The 12806-nt window shown below is 40.6% G+C and overlaps 1 protein-coding gene across 1 annotated transcript in view; it reads left to right on the top strand.

Annotated features, from left to right (window-relative positions):
• The window catches only part of DOCK8 (dedicator of cytokinesis 8), a 1731107-nt gene that overhangs the window by 1397834 nt on the left and 320467 nt on the right, over window positions 1-12806 (top strand). Inside the window, exon 40 of the mRNA XM_044064485.1 lies at window positions 11703-11895. Within this exon, the coding sequence (XP_043920420.1) occupies window positions 11703-11895 (193 nt within the window). The remainder of the gene's footprint in view (window positions 1-11702; window positions 11896-12806) is intronic.

Genomic DNA, 12806 nt, shown 5'->3' with positions numbered 1-12806 from the left:
TTTATTTTTGCCAGAACTTCCCAGGAATCCCTGCAGATTTCTGGAATGCTGTCCACACTGGCTTTCAACGTGCTATCAATAAACTTTGCAATGAAGTAAGTTTTTGATCTACTGCTGTCAACAACAGGCCTGAAGGAGGATGTATTAATAGACTTGAGAGATTTGGCAAGACAAAAATAATAGCTACTGCTGGTGTATTATTTTGTATGTAATTAAATTCTTTTTCATTCAACTGCCCCTGTATGAGCATATCATAAACTATAGCATCAATTTTTCTATAGGCAGTTATAATCTCATTTTTACTAACCAGCATATAGCCATCACCACTTAGTAAGGTTAACATATTTCTTCTGTATTGCTTTTTCCATTATCACCACCCCCCCCTTGTCATGTTTCATTATTCTTAAATTAGAATCATCAGCAATTTCTTTAAAAAGCAGCTTTTTCCTCTCTACTAAGATTGTGAAAGCAGTTGTTACAAGGTTTCATCAACAAATTTCTTATTTCCATTTCTACATTTTTTTCATACAAATGTATGACATTATTCAAGGGTGGATTGGAACAACTGTTTCTTCTAAGCTCACACACAGGGTTAGAGTCATTCACTGGCAACAAAAGAGCCAATTTCAACTTTCATGTGAACAATTTGACATCAATTAAGGTTTTAACAACATCAGCCCAGCTACTATAAGTCCCTTCCCAAAGGGTGTCCAATTTTACTTTGAAATATTATTATCCAGTTAGTAAGTGTGACCAGAACTTTTAAGGCTATTGGAGTGGCTTAGAACAGTATCACTAAATACATGCAAGTACTCTAGAACATGAATTATCTCTATACAAAACAGCCACATATGAAAGATTTAATGAAATGTTTAAAAATATTTAATAATAAATAATAAAAACACAAGACAAATCTCCCCAATTCAACACAGTGGTAGTCAAGAGTTCAGAAATCACAAGAAAATGCTTTAAAACAATATTGTTGGATAGTGTGACATAAATATAGAAAACAGCTAGACTAAATCTGACTAAATTCCTATCTAACTCTAAGAGCAGTACTGTCCTAAATTCTACTTACATATAGAGCAAAGGGTGGTGATGTTGTCATTTCAGAAAATAAATGCAAAATGCTATCTCTTTCTCTCAGATCTCTTAAACTGATAATATATCACTGCTGACTCACTTTAGATTACATCATTCTTGACACTTCTCTGGCTCCCAGGCTACCAGAAACTCTAAAACTACATTTCTTACTAAGCTTGCACCTGGTCAGGAAGCCACAGGAATAAAATACATTATACATGTAAAATCTAGCAATTAACTCTTGTCCCAAGACAATAGAAATAATTCCTTCATCCAGACATCCCGGCTCCGAGCCCTGAGATCAAACAGTCCTAATATGCTTTACTTTATCAGCTTTCTTCCAGCAGGGTGCACTGTGGTTACATTTTTGAAGTTCAGAACATATAACACAGTTTTTCCTACATTTAGTTTTCTTACATTTGTGAAACAGCCTGTGGATTATATTAATATTTACAATGACATAGAATTATCTACAAAATGCTATCTAGCTGGGATGGCAGCCTTTCAGTTTTTCAGACCCCCCCGAGAACTCAAGATAGTTTTTTAAATGATCCTTGAGAAATGTTGCTTGAAAGGGTTAGGTCTATCTGAGGATACTTTACCCCATTCCCTGTCTTGAGAGCCCACCTGCATTGGCATTGCTAATCCCACTACTGTGCTGCATTGACATATATACTTGCAACCCTAGGCTCCATCTTAGCAACTTGGCATTTTGCTGACTGGCTCAGTGTAACCATGTTAGGGGATTGGGATGTGTAACTACAGTGAATTTCCTTCCATACAGATAAGGCTGAAGTTTCTGCAGTACCCACACCATGGCTAGACATTCTTTTTCTACAGCTGCATAGCATTCCACCCTGAGTTGGAGCCTACGACTGAGATAAACCACTGGGTGCTGTTCACCCTCTGAAGATATCTGGCTAAGTACAGCCCTCACCCCATGGTTCAAAGCATCCACCTGCACAACAACTTCTTTCCTGTAATCTGGACTGGCTAACACATGGGGTCCTTCCAAAGCTTCTTTAAGCTTCTGGAATGCCTTCTGACATGCTGTGGTCCACACTATTTTATCTAGCCTGTTTTTCTTTGTTAGGTCTGTGAGGGGAGCAGCTATGGTACTATAACTTGGGACAAACTTTCTGTAGCACCCTGCTGTCCCTAAGAATGCCCTCACCTGCTTTTTGGTAACAAGTGCAGGTTTGCCTGAATGGTTTCCACTTTGTCAGGTTCTGGCCTGATCTTACCACTCGCCACTCTATGTCCCAGATAGGAGACCTCTGCCATACCCACCTGACATTTGCTGGGCTTAATGGTCAACCCTGCCCTCTGTAGTCTGCCCAGAACCTCCCTGACATGCTGAAGGTGCTCTTGCAAGGAATGGCTGTAGATGGCAATATCATCTAGGTAAGCAAGGGCAAACCCTCCTGCTCCTGCTAGGATATGATCCACCAGCCTCTGGAAAGTTGCTGGGGCATTCTTCATCCCAAAGGGCATCTTTGTAAACCCATACAAGCCAAAAGTAGTCACAAAGGCTGACCTCTCTCTCTAGCACTGGGAGTCAAGGGCACCTGCCAGTAACCCTTGGTAAGATCAATGCTGGTAAGATACTTAGCCCCACCCAGCTGCTCTAGGGATTCATCTGTCCTAGGCATGGGGTAAGCATCTGACTCTGTGTGACTATTTAATTTCCTGTAGTCCACACAGGACCTGGTGCTGCCATCCTTCTTTGGTACCAGCACCACTAGTGAGGCCCAGTGACTATTCATCTCTTGAATTACCCCTAGTTCCAACATTTCCTGTATCTCCCCCCTCAGAGTCTATTTGACTCTCTCAGGCACCCTGTAAGAGACCTGCCTAATAGGCTTTTGGGGTCCTGTATCCACCTGGTGCTACAGCAGGTGGGTGCACCCTGGCTTCCCAGTGAACACATCCCCAAACTCCTGTAACACTGCTCGGACTTCACAAACCTGGGTAGGAGATAGCTGCTGGGACATTGCTACCCCTTCCACTGAGGTGTCAGTCTGAGCCTCACTGAGGAGGTCAGTTACCATATCTCCCTCAGACTCCTGCTGCAATCAACTGCAAATACTCAAAACAAGGACCTCCCTATCATGGTAAGGTTTCATCATGTTAAGATGGTACAATTTGTGCCCTGCCTCCAGTTCTACCATGTAGTTAACATCACTTTACCTTACTAATTACCTTTCTTACCACCTTGTAGGGTCCCTCCCAAGCTGCCTGCAGCTTGTTGTGTCTGACAGGAATGAAAACCATTACCTGCTGCCCTACAGCATACTCTCTAGCTCGAGCATTCCTGTCATAACATACCTTTTTCTGTTGCTGGGCTTCTGCATGGTTCTCCTGGACCAAACCCATGAGTTCCTGGAGCCTTGTCCCGAGGTTTAGGACACATGCCACAACAGACTCCTTGTGAGATTCACACTCACCTTTCCACTCATCATGAATTAAATCTAGAGGTCCCCTCACCCTAAGCCCATACAGCAACTCAAAGGGTGAAAAACCCGTGGATTCCTGGGGAACCTCTCTGTAAGCAAACAACAGATAGGGCAAATATTTGTCTCACTCCCTCTTAAACTGGTCTGCAAATGCCTGTAGCATGGACTTGATTGTAGAGTGTAACCTCTCAACAAGATCATTAGTCTGTGGATGGTCTGGTTATGGTAGGGGGTGTGCTTCAACCCAGTACTTCCACAGACAAGCCAGCAGGTCTGACATGAAATTGGCACTTCTGTCAGTCAGTATTTTTTTTGGGAAACCTACCCTGCTGAAAACCTCTAACAAAGCATTTGCCACCTTTTCAGCCTCAGTGGAAAACAGAGCCACTGCCTCAGGGTATGGTATAGCATAATCTACTACCACTAGGATATACTTTTTTCCTGTGGAACATAGGTACTCAGAGGCCCCACAATATCCATAGCTACCCTCTAAAAGTGCTTCTCAATTGCAGGCAAAGGCATTAAAGGAGCTCTCACCTTATCTCCTGCCTTACCTACCTTTTGTCAGTACTTACAGGTCCTGCAGTATCCTGTTACATTTCTGGAAATTCCAGGCCAATGGAATTTCTGCATAATATGTCTCTTTGTATGTTTTATGTCCATATGACCTGCAAAGGGAATATCATGGGCTATGGCTAGAAGCACCAGACAGTAGGCTATAGACACTACCAATTGCTGTATCCTTTCAACTTCTAACCCTCCCTCAGGGGTCCACTCTCTATACAGTAACTCTTTGTCCAAGTATACAGATTCCCCCTTCCCTTGAGAATCAGGCACCTCACTAGCTACCTGCCTCAGGCCTTGCAATGTCGGGTCTGAGAGCAGAGCCTGTCTCAACTCTCTCTTTGTAACCTTTCCCAGCTCCCCTTCCACAAGAAGTCTGGCATCCTCTGACAACGGTGCCTCACTGTCAGCCTGAGTACTACTACTACTCACCTCTACCTTTGCAGTCACTCTGTCCAAGGGACCATCAGTACCCACAAACAGCTATGACTCACCTTCAGTCTCACTGCTATAGTGTAGCTCCCTCCCTGATGTAACCACCACACCAGTCCTGGCTGCAAGTTTGCGGTCTGTCTGGGTCTCCCCCGGCCTACCAGACCAACATGCTTGTCTCCAAGCCTGACTGCGTGTAACTGCATTAACACATAGTACTGCATCATCAAAATCCTTCCCTATCAGGACATCTACAGGATGGTAGTTTGGTACCCCTGTTGTCTCAAGACAACCTACTATTGGCATTTTGTCCTTCCCATTTACTGGCTCCCTCACCTTTTGTTCCCTACCTTGCCTCCATGGACATCTATATGCCATATGGCCCAACTGGTTGCTTTCAAAACATTTAACCCCAAGTCCTGGATGTGTGCCTGGACTAGTGCCTTTCCCTGCTACTGACATATTCTGTTGGGGCTGTCTGGGCTGCCCACCATGGGTTCATTTAGATCCATGAGCAGCACTGAGTGTCTCTTTCCTGTGCAGTGATGCCCTGCTTGCTAGGTATAGGTCTCCCTTCTTCCTCAATTCATATGAAGTAGTACATTGTCTATCAGCTAACCAGATCCTCATGCCCTCACGCAAAGTGCTAAGGGCTTGTTCCCTCACCAAAAGGTCTGACAGCCCTTCATAAGTGGTGACCTGACATCTACTCACCCACCAATGAAAATAAGTGCTCAGTTCAACAACATATTCACACACACACACACACACACACACACACACACACACACACACACACACACACACACACACTTTCATCTGCCTTGTGTCTATGCTCATGAAACTTTTTCCTATAAGCTTCAGGGATTAGCTTAAAAATTTCTAGCAAACAATTCTTAACAGTAGTATAATCAAAAAATGTGTGATCAGATAATTGGGAAAGTACATTTACAGCTTTACCATGGAGTAAGGGGGTCAGGAACTGTACCCAGAGCCTTTGGTCAACATCATACTGTTTAGATACCCTCTCAAACATATGAATGAAACTATCAAAATTATCCCCCTCTGTAAACTGTGGAAGAATTTTACTGACCTTTTCTGCTTCTGGGGTCAGGTTACACCATTCCCCATTACCTCTATGAGTCTGGTGAAGAGTCAGCATCTCCTTTTTGTGCTACCTCTCCTTCTTACAGCTTCCATTTTAAACGCCTGGCCTCCCTCAAGTCTCTTTAGCTCCAGATGGATTTTTAAGTCCTCTGCAAAAAGGTCAAGCTGTCCATTCCCTGAGTGTTGTACATATCCATGGCCGGCCTGATCATCCTCCTGATTGCTGTTTTTTGATGCAGCTGTGACGAAAGCTGCAATCATGTCTGCCTTAATCAGGTTTCCATGCACCAGTCCCTTAGCCTGGCACATCTCAGCCAACTGGCTCCTTGTCAGCTTGCCATACTCCTCTGCTGACATGCTTGCCTGCTCTCCCTGACTAACTAAACTAGCAAAATAAATAAAACAATTGTGATCTGAACTCTGATTATTCACTGTGTGGCTGATTTAGACTTCAAAAACACCTTCAGTGATCACTGTCAACAAGCTACAGGAATTCAGTGTCCACACCACTGCAAGCCTATTGGTATGTGATGTGGCTAACTCACCACTATCAAGCAATTAATATTTGATGTGGATACCCTACCACTGCCAAACAATTAATATGTGATGCCCGTGCGCTGGCCCAGTAATCAAGGAGCCTCAATCCTCACCACTAGCACCAGTGAGAGGCGTGCACATTGGGAAGGATAACAAGTACACACACAGTAAAGTACAATTTCCTTTAAGAGCACACAGAGATCACAGTCAGTCTGGGGCTGGTTTCTCCCTTTCCCTCCAGATCCCCAATAATACTCTCCACTGGCACAGATATAGGGTCCAGATCTCAGCCTAGTGGTCAACCTAAAACCTCCAGCACAGTCTCTGTCCAACCAGTGCTTCGTGTCCTTGCCCAAGTAACTGACATACAATTACAAACACACACACACACACGCACACTTTAAGATATGAGTTATATACACACAGACACTTTTGGGGGAAGGCTGGCACAGGCTCTCCAGCTGTGCCCCATTTCAGTCCAGACTATAAGGTAATAATTCCTGCCACTAATATCAGCTACTGTAAGGCCCTTCCCAAAGGGTGTCCAATTTTACTGTGCAATATTATTATCCAATTAATGTGTGAACAGAACTTTTAAGAATATTGGAGTGGCTTAGTACAGTATCACTAAATACATGCAAGTACTCTAGAGCTTAAATTATCTCTACACAAAACAGCCACAGTTGAAAGGTTTAAAAATATTTAATAATAAATAAAAAAACACAAGACAAATCTCCTCAATTCAACACAGTGATAGTCACGAGTTCAGAAATCACAAGAAAATGCTTTAAAACAATATTGTTGGAATAGTCTGACATAAATATAGAAAACAGCTAGACTAAATCTGACTAAATTCCTGTCTAACTCTAAGAGCAATACTGTCCTAAATTCTACTTACATATAGAGTAAAGGCAGAGTGCTGGTGATGTTGTCAGTTCTGAAGACAAATGCAAAATGCTATCTGTTTCTCTCTGAGATCTCTTAAATTGATAATACATCACTGCTGACTCACTTTAGATTGCATCATTCTTGACACTTCTCTGGCTCCCAGGCTACCAGAAACTCTAAATTTACATTTCTTAGTAAGCTTGCACCTGGTCAGGAAGCCACAGCAATAAAAGACATTACATGTGTAAAATCTAGCAATTAACTCTTGTCCTAAGACAACAGAAAGAATTCCTTCATCCAGACATCCCATCTCTGAGCCCTGAGATCAAACAGTCATAAAATGCTTTACTTTATCAGCTTTCTTCAGCAGGATGCACTTTGATTACATTTTTGAAGTTCAGAACATATAACACAGTTTTTCTTACATTTAGATTTCTTACATTTGTAAAACAGCCTGTGGATTATATTAATATTTACAATGACATTGAATGAATTATCTACCAAATTCTATCTAGCTGTACTGGCAGCCTTTCAGTTTTTCACAAGCCCTTCTAGTAGGAACAAAGGACAGGCTTTTTGATAAAACATTTGCATGACCAATATTAATGTTACTACTTGAAAAATTATAGGCACTGAAATCACGTAAGGAAATCTTAATAATATTAACATTGTCAACATCTACCTCCCACAAGTGAATGAGCCAACCCCTTTAGCATTAAAAGGGTCCAAAAGTGTTTGTACCAGACAACAGCAAGAGAACATCCAGCAGGACAGTGACTACTACACTGAGAGAGGGGCCAGACCCAAACAAGGTTACTGGAACAAGAGCAATTTCAGGAATCGATTTGTGTTAGAGATGGTGACAATGTTAATATTATTAAGAATCTTTTAGGTGATTTGACTGTATATAATTATTCTATGTTAAGCTTACTAAGCGTTAATCTTACAATGCGAGCTGATGATATAGTTATGATAGATTCCAGCAAAGCCCAACATACCCTTCAATCTAAACTTGCTGCAGGCCTCTCTGAGTTACCTACTTGTCTTCATAGTAACAAACTCTTACTAATCTAGAGAAACCTAATGGCATGATTCTCTAGCCCCACAAAAGCTTTTTGCCTGTCCACTTCTAATTCTTGGAGACAATAAAGGAAGTAGCATTCCAAATGATACACATCAAAAGTATCTTGGCCTCACTCTAAACTCATTGCCCTGTGTTGTCAAACAGCCTCAAACTCAAAACAGTTTCAACAAATCTCTGCATGCTCATCTTATTAACTCTGATGTCTGCTCCTGCTTTTCTTGTGGTTAGTCAGTTATTCCCCAAACTACTTTCTGCTGTAAAACAGCAGCATTTCTAGTCTCATCTTTAACTGTATAATTCAGCTCTGTTCATAAGTGTCTACCTGAATCCTTTTCCTTTCCTTTTCTGTAACATTAACCATGCCGATTACTGATGCGATCCTCCCTCACCTACTTTAACTCATTTTAGTTTCTCTGCTTGTGCTCCTCCTTCTACTCATCTACAGCTGTGAATCCTAACCATTTCCTCTACTACAATCCTCCTTTTTATTACTTGTCCTAGCAGGAGCAGGAGGGTTTGCCCTTGCTTACCTAGATGATATTACCATCTATAGCAATTCCTTGCAAGAGCACCCTCAGCATGTCAGGGAGGTGCCGGGCAGACTACAGAGGGCAGGGTTAAACATTAAGCCCAGCAAATGTCAGGTGGGTATGGCAAAGGTCTCCAATCTGGGACATAGAGTGGCGAGTGGCAAGATCAGGCCAGAACCTTTCAAAGTGGAAGCCATTCAGGCAGACCTGCACCTGTTACCAAAAACCAGGTGAGATTCTTAGGGACAGCAGGGTACTACAGAAAGTTTGGTAACTGCTACTTGTTATGTTTCACCTAGGTGTCTAGTCTATGGTGAATCTGTAATCACTATTTTTCAAATATTGTTTGTACTCAAAATGGGTCTGATATAATATCTTTGTATGTTTTTCTCATACTAAACATTTTATTGTACTTTTCTGCCTGGACTGACACTGAAAAGGGGTGGTCTTGGTTGACCCAGCTGGAACTTCCCAGTAATCAAATGCAAGTAAATAAAAATATAAATCGTTCATTTTACTTCTCTCTTCACACTGATAACATCACCACTAAAGTGTTATCCCAACTTAAACCCTGTTATCAAATCTCCCATCATGCAGCTATAGCTGGAAATGTCCTAATTCTAAAATTTGAATATGGCCTACATCTACTTTGCCTAAATTTATCCTACAACACACATAAACTACACACTGCAGAAAACAATATATATATATATATATTTGTTCTTCTTGCAAATATAAATGTGCACAGTTGTGACCTATTGAAAGATTCCAACTGGTAACCATATCAAATAGTGTTACTTTTCTTCTTGGTACTTTGATATTTAAAATTGTTCATCTTGGTTACTGCCCTCTAATAAAAATGTTGCTTCCAACCGGAGAGCTAAACTACTCATTAAGAAGCAATCAGGATGACTCTCTCTAACTAGCAAAGCTTACATTCAAATAGACAGTAGGGGAAAGGGGCTTCTACAGATCAAGACCTGCACTTTGGAACCACTTCTCAAATATTACCAAAAATAAACAAATATCACAGGCTTTCAAATCATCTTTAAGTGAATACTTACACAGAGAGGTTATGTGCACTTGATTTCATGATGCTGGCTGAAATATTAATCATTCCTATATTTAGACACTAATTTGTTGTACACTTATTAACCACTCATCAGCTTAGCATATTGTTCAGATAACTGTTATTTTCTGTATAATGCTATTTGTCATATGAGTTCATATTTTGCTCTTTCTTGTGTATTGCTCTTCTCATAAGATAATTGATTCCTGTAAGAATTTATTTTCCACTGCTGCTTCTTCTATGCTTAATGTATTGTTTGGCCTGAATGTTAAAGTAATACGCATGGGAGGTAGGGCACATGAAGAAGAATAAACAGGATAGTGGTGTAGATGGCTCAGCCTCCAGGATGTCCTTAGAATCCACGACGAGCCCCAGTGATACTGGAGTGAGTCTGGGAGTAGGACACAAGCTGGTAGACCTGGTGTGGACATGGGGCACTAGGGGACAAGCTGGTAATATGATGTCCCAATGGGGGCCAATAAAGTAAAAAAAAAGACAAGAATACTAGCATTTAGAAATTGTATTTGCTTCCCCATACAAATGTTTCCTTAGCTTCCCTGAGACAGATGTGAGACCTTCAGACCTATAATTTCCCAACTTCTTCTTAGATCCATCCCAGTGCCTTGGAATTATTGTTGCCCTCCTCTAGCTTTGTAGTACCACGCCAGTTTCTAAAGAAATTAGACAGTTCTTTCAGTGATTTAGTCAGCATTGCTTCAGTCTGTTTCACCACAATGGGCAGAATGTTAGCTGGATTCTGAACATTTTATCCCTGCACCCCGAGTTACTTTTGTACATCCTCCATGATTACTTTCCTCTTGGCCCATTTCTACATCAGTACCCACATTACATCCTAATGCTGGCACCCCTTTCTGACATTTTTTCTGTAAATATTGAAACATAAAACTTTTGTGCTTTTGTGTCATTTGCAGTGTTCGCAGATTACATTCTGCTCCTTTCCAGCAAAATAATTTCTTGCTAATTCCTAGTATGTCTCCAGTATGTTAGAAGAAACTTCTTTTACCCAGAGCAGTTTTGACTAGCAATTTCTCTGTCTTGGCCTCCCTTGGTCTATTACATCTATCTTTTTTTCCATTTTTTGGCCTTGCACTCCTCCTTCTATCATACCCACATTGCTCATCCTACGGTATGTCTTCATCTTATTGCGTTTACCCTCTTCCTGCTTTCTTTAAACCAAGTTTGTTGTTTTCTCTTCCTACACTTCTTTCCTCACCTGCTAGCACTAGTGAATCCCAGTTGTTCTCCTGCTCTCAGTTCCATGCATACTATCCACATAGTGTCCTACTGTGCTATGTGGTAGACAAGTCTGCTGTTTTGTCACACGTTACACTTCTTAATACAACTTGAGGGATTTTTAATTGCACTTTCATATGGCTGTTGTTGTCCACTGGCTGCCTTGCTACCACTCTTGTCACATTGTCCTCATTGATGAGGAGGGTACCAAGTGTGTTCCCTTTTCTTGTTGAGCATCTTCACTCTGTTTTAGCTCTTTTTACACATATACTAATCCTGTCTCTTTGAATCTGTCATTATCATACTGTGATGCATGCAGTGGACTTTACACTGTAGCCATCTCCCCAGGGTTCCCTGCATGTCCTCTTCCAGTCTCTGTTTGTCCTCTCCAGTGATACTCAACATCAATTTCAGACATAGTGCATTTTATCCTATCCTGAACCTACACTGCCTTCACTGCCATCCTGTGTCCTTTGCATTATCCATTCTTTATCAACAGCATAAAAGCAGATATCGGCATATTCCCTTCCCTGTCCATTATAGCATGTTTGGGTAATGTTTGTAATGTCTGTACCTTCTACTGCAAGTATAATGTATAACTCAGAGATATCTTTATACAGGCTTCTGATAATCAAGCTCTTGACTGTAATGCAAGTCACATTATGCACTTTAACTGATTTTGTCATTTAATTTTCCAGAATTGCCAAAGGGTACCAGTCATCACCTGACCTGCGTTTGACTTGGCTGCAGAACATGGCGGAGAAGCACGGCAAACGGCAGTGTTTTACTGAGGCTGCCATGTGTCTGGTGCATGCTGCCGCACTGGTTGCTGAGTATCTAAGTATGCTTGAGGACCACAGCTATCTGCCTGTGGGCAGTGTCAACTTTCAGGTAAGTTCATATGTATATCTGATCGCATTAACAACTGCTATAAATTATAAAGTTATTATATACAAATTAGTAAGGAGTATCAAATAACATATTAATCATTACTCTTGGGAATATGCCACACTGATTAGTCACACAGACTTATCTCAGGATGATAAGAAGTTAATACTTTTATCATCAAGGAAAACTACAGCATCCTTATAATGGAAATTATTTTCATGGAAATTTATGCACAAAACCTTTATTACCCTTCGTAAGATAGAAATTACATATGAAAAAGGATATTGGAGGTTCGACTCTGTTTTAAAGCTGATTGGCAACATATGGTCTTTATTTATTTTATTTATTTTTAATTTATTTTGTTTGTTTACTGGGTAATGTCCGACTGGGCATGAGGCCCATTTTCAGCAGAGGCCCAGGGAGAAAAGCTCCATACATACAAATAGACAGTATTAAACAATCAAATTGAACACATATTAATCAACAATGTACAAAGCAAGTCAGTAAAGAAATTAGTTATATAACAATAATTAGCAAATAATTAACAAATAAATTAACAAAGTTTATTATCTTTAATTTATGTAAAGATTATCATTACTAAGATTATCATTTTTGATTGTAAAGTCTTGCAACCTTTTGGGGAAGAAATTAATAGATTTATGCAAGCACTGGGGTCAGACAAATTTAATCTTTCTAAAACATTGGCTTTTTTAATGCACTAATTCCCAGAAGTGTTCTATAAAGCAAAATCCTCTTATTTGGTGCTTGTTAACTATAGATAGAAAAAGTTATTATTAAAAACTGGAAAAAAGAAGCCACTTCTAATTTATGGAGTCTACAAACATTGTTAATGTGCGTCAGAATTAATTAGTCACTATTAAGATGAGAACAAATAAGACTATCTCTGAATATAA

Source organism: Protopterus annectens, chromosome 2.part2 (assembly GCF_019279795.1).
Source record: "Protopterus annectens isolate FY-2018-M chromosome 2.part2, PAN1.0, whole genome shotgun sequence".
NCBI lineage: Eukaryota > Metazoa > Chordata > Ceratodontiformes > Protopteridae > Protopterus > Protopterus annectens.
This window is presented reverse-complemented; position numbering and strand designations above follow the sequence as displayed.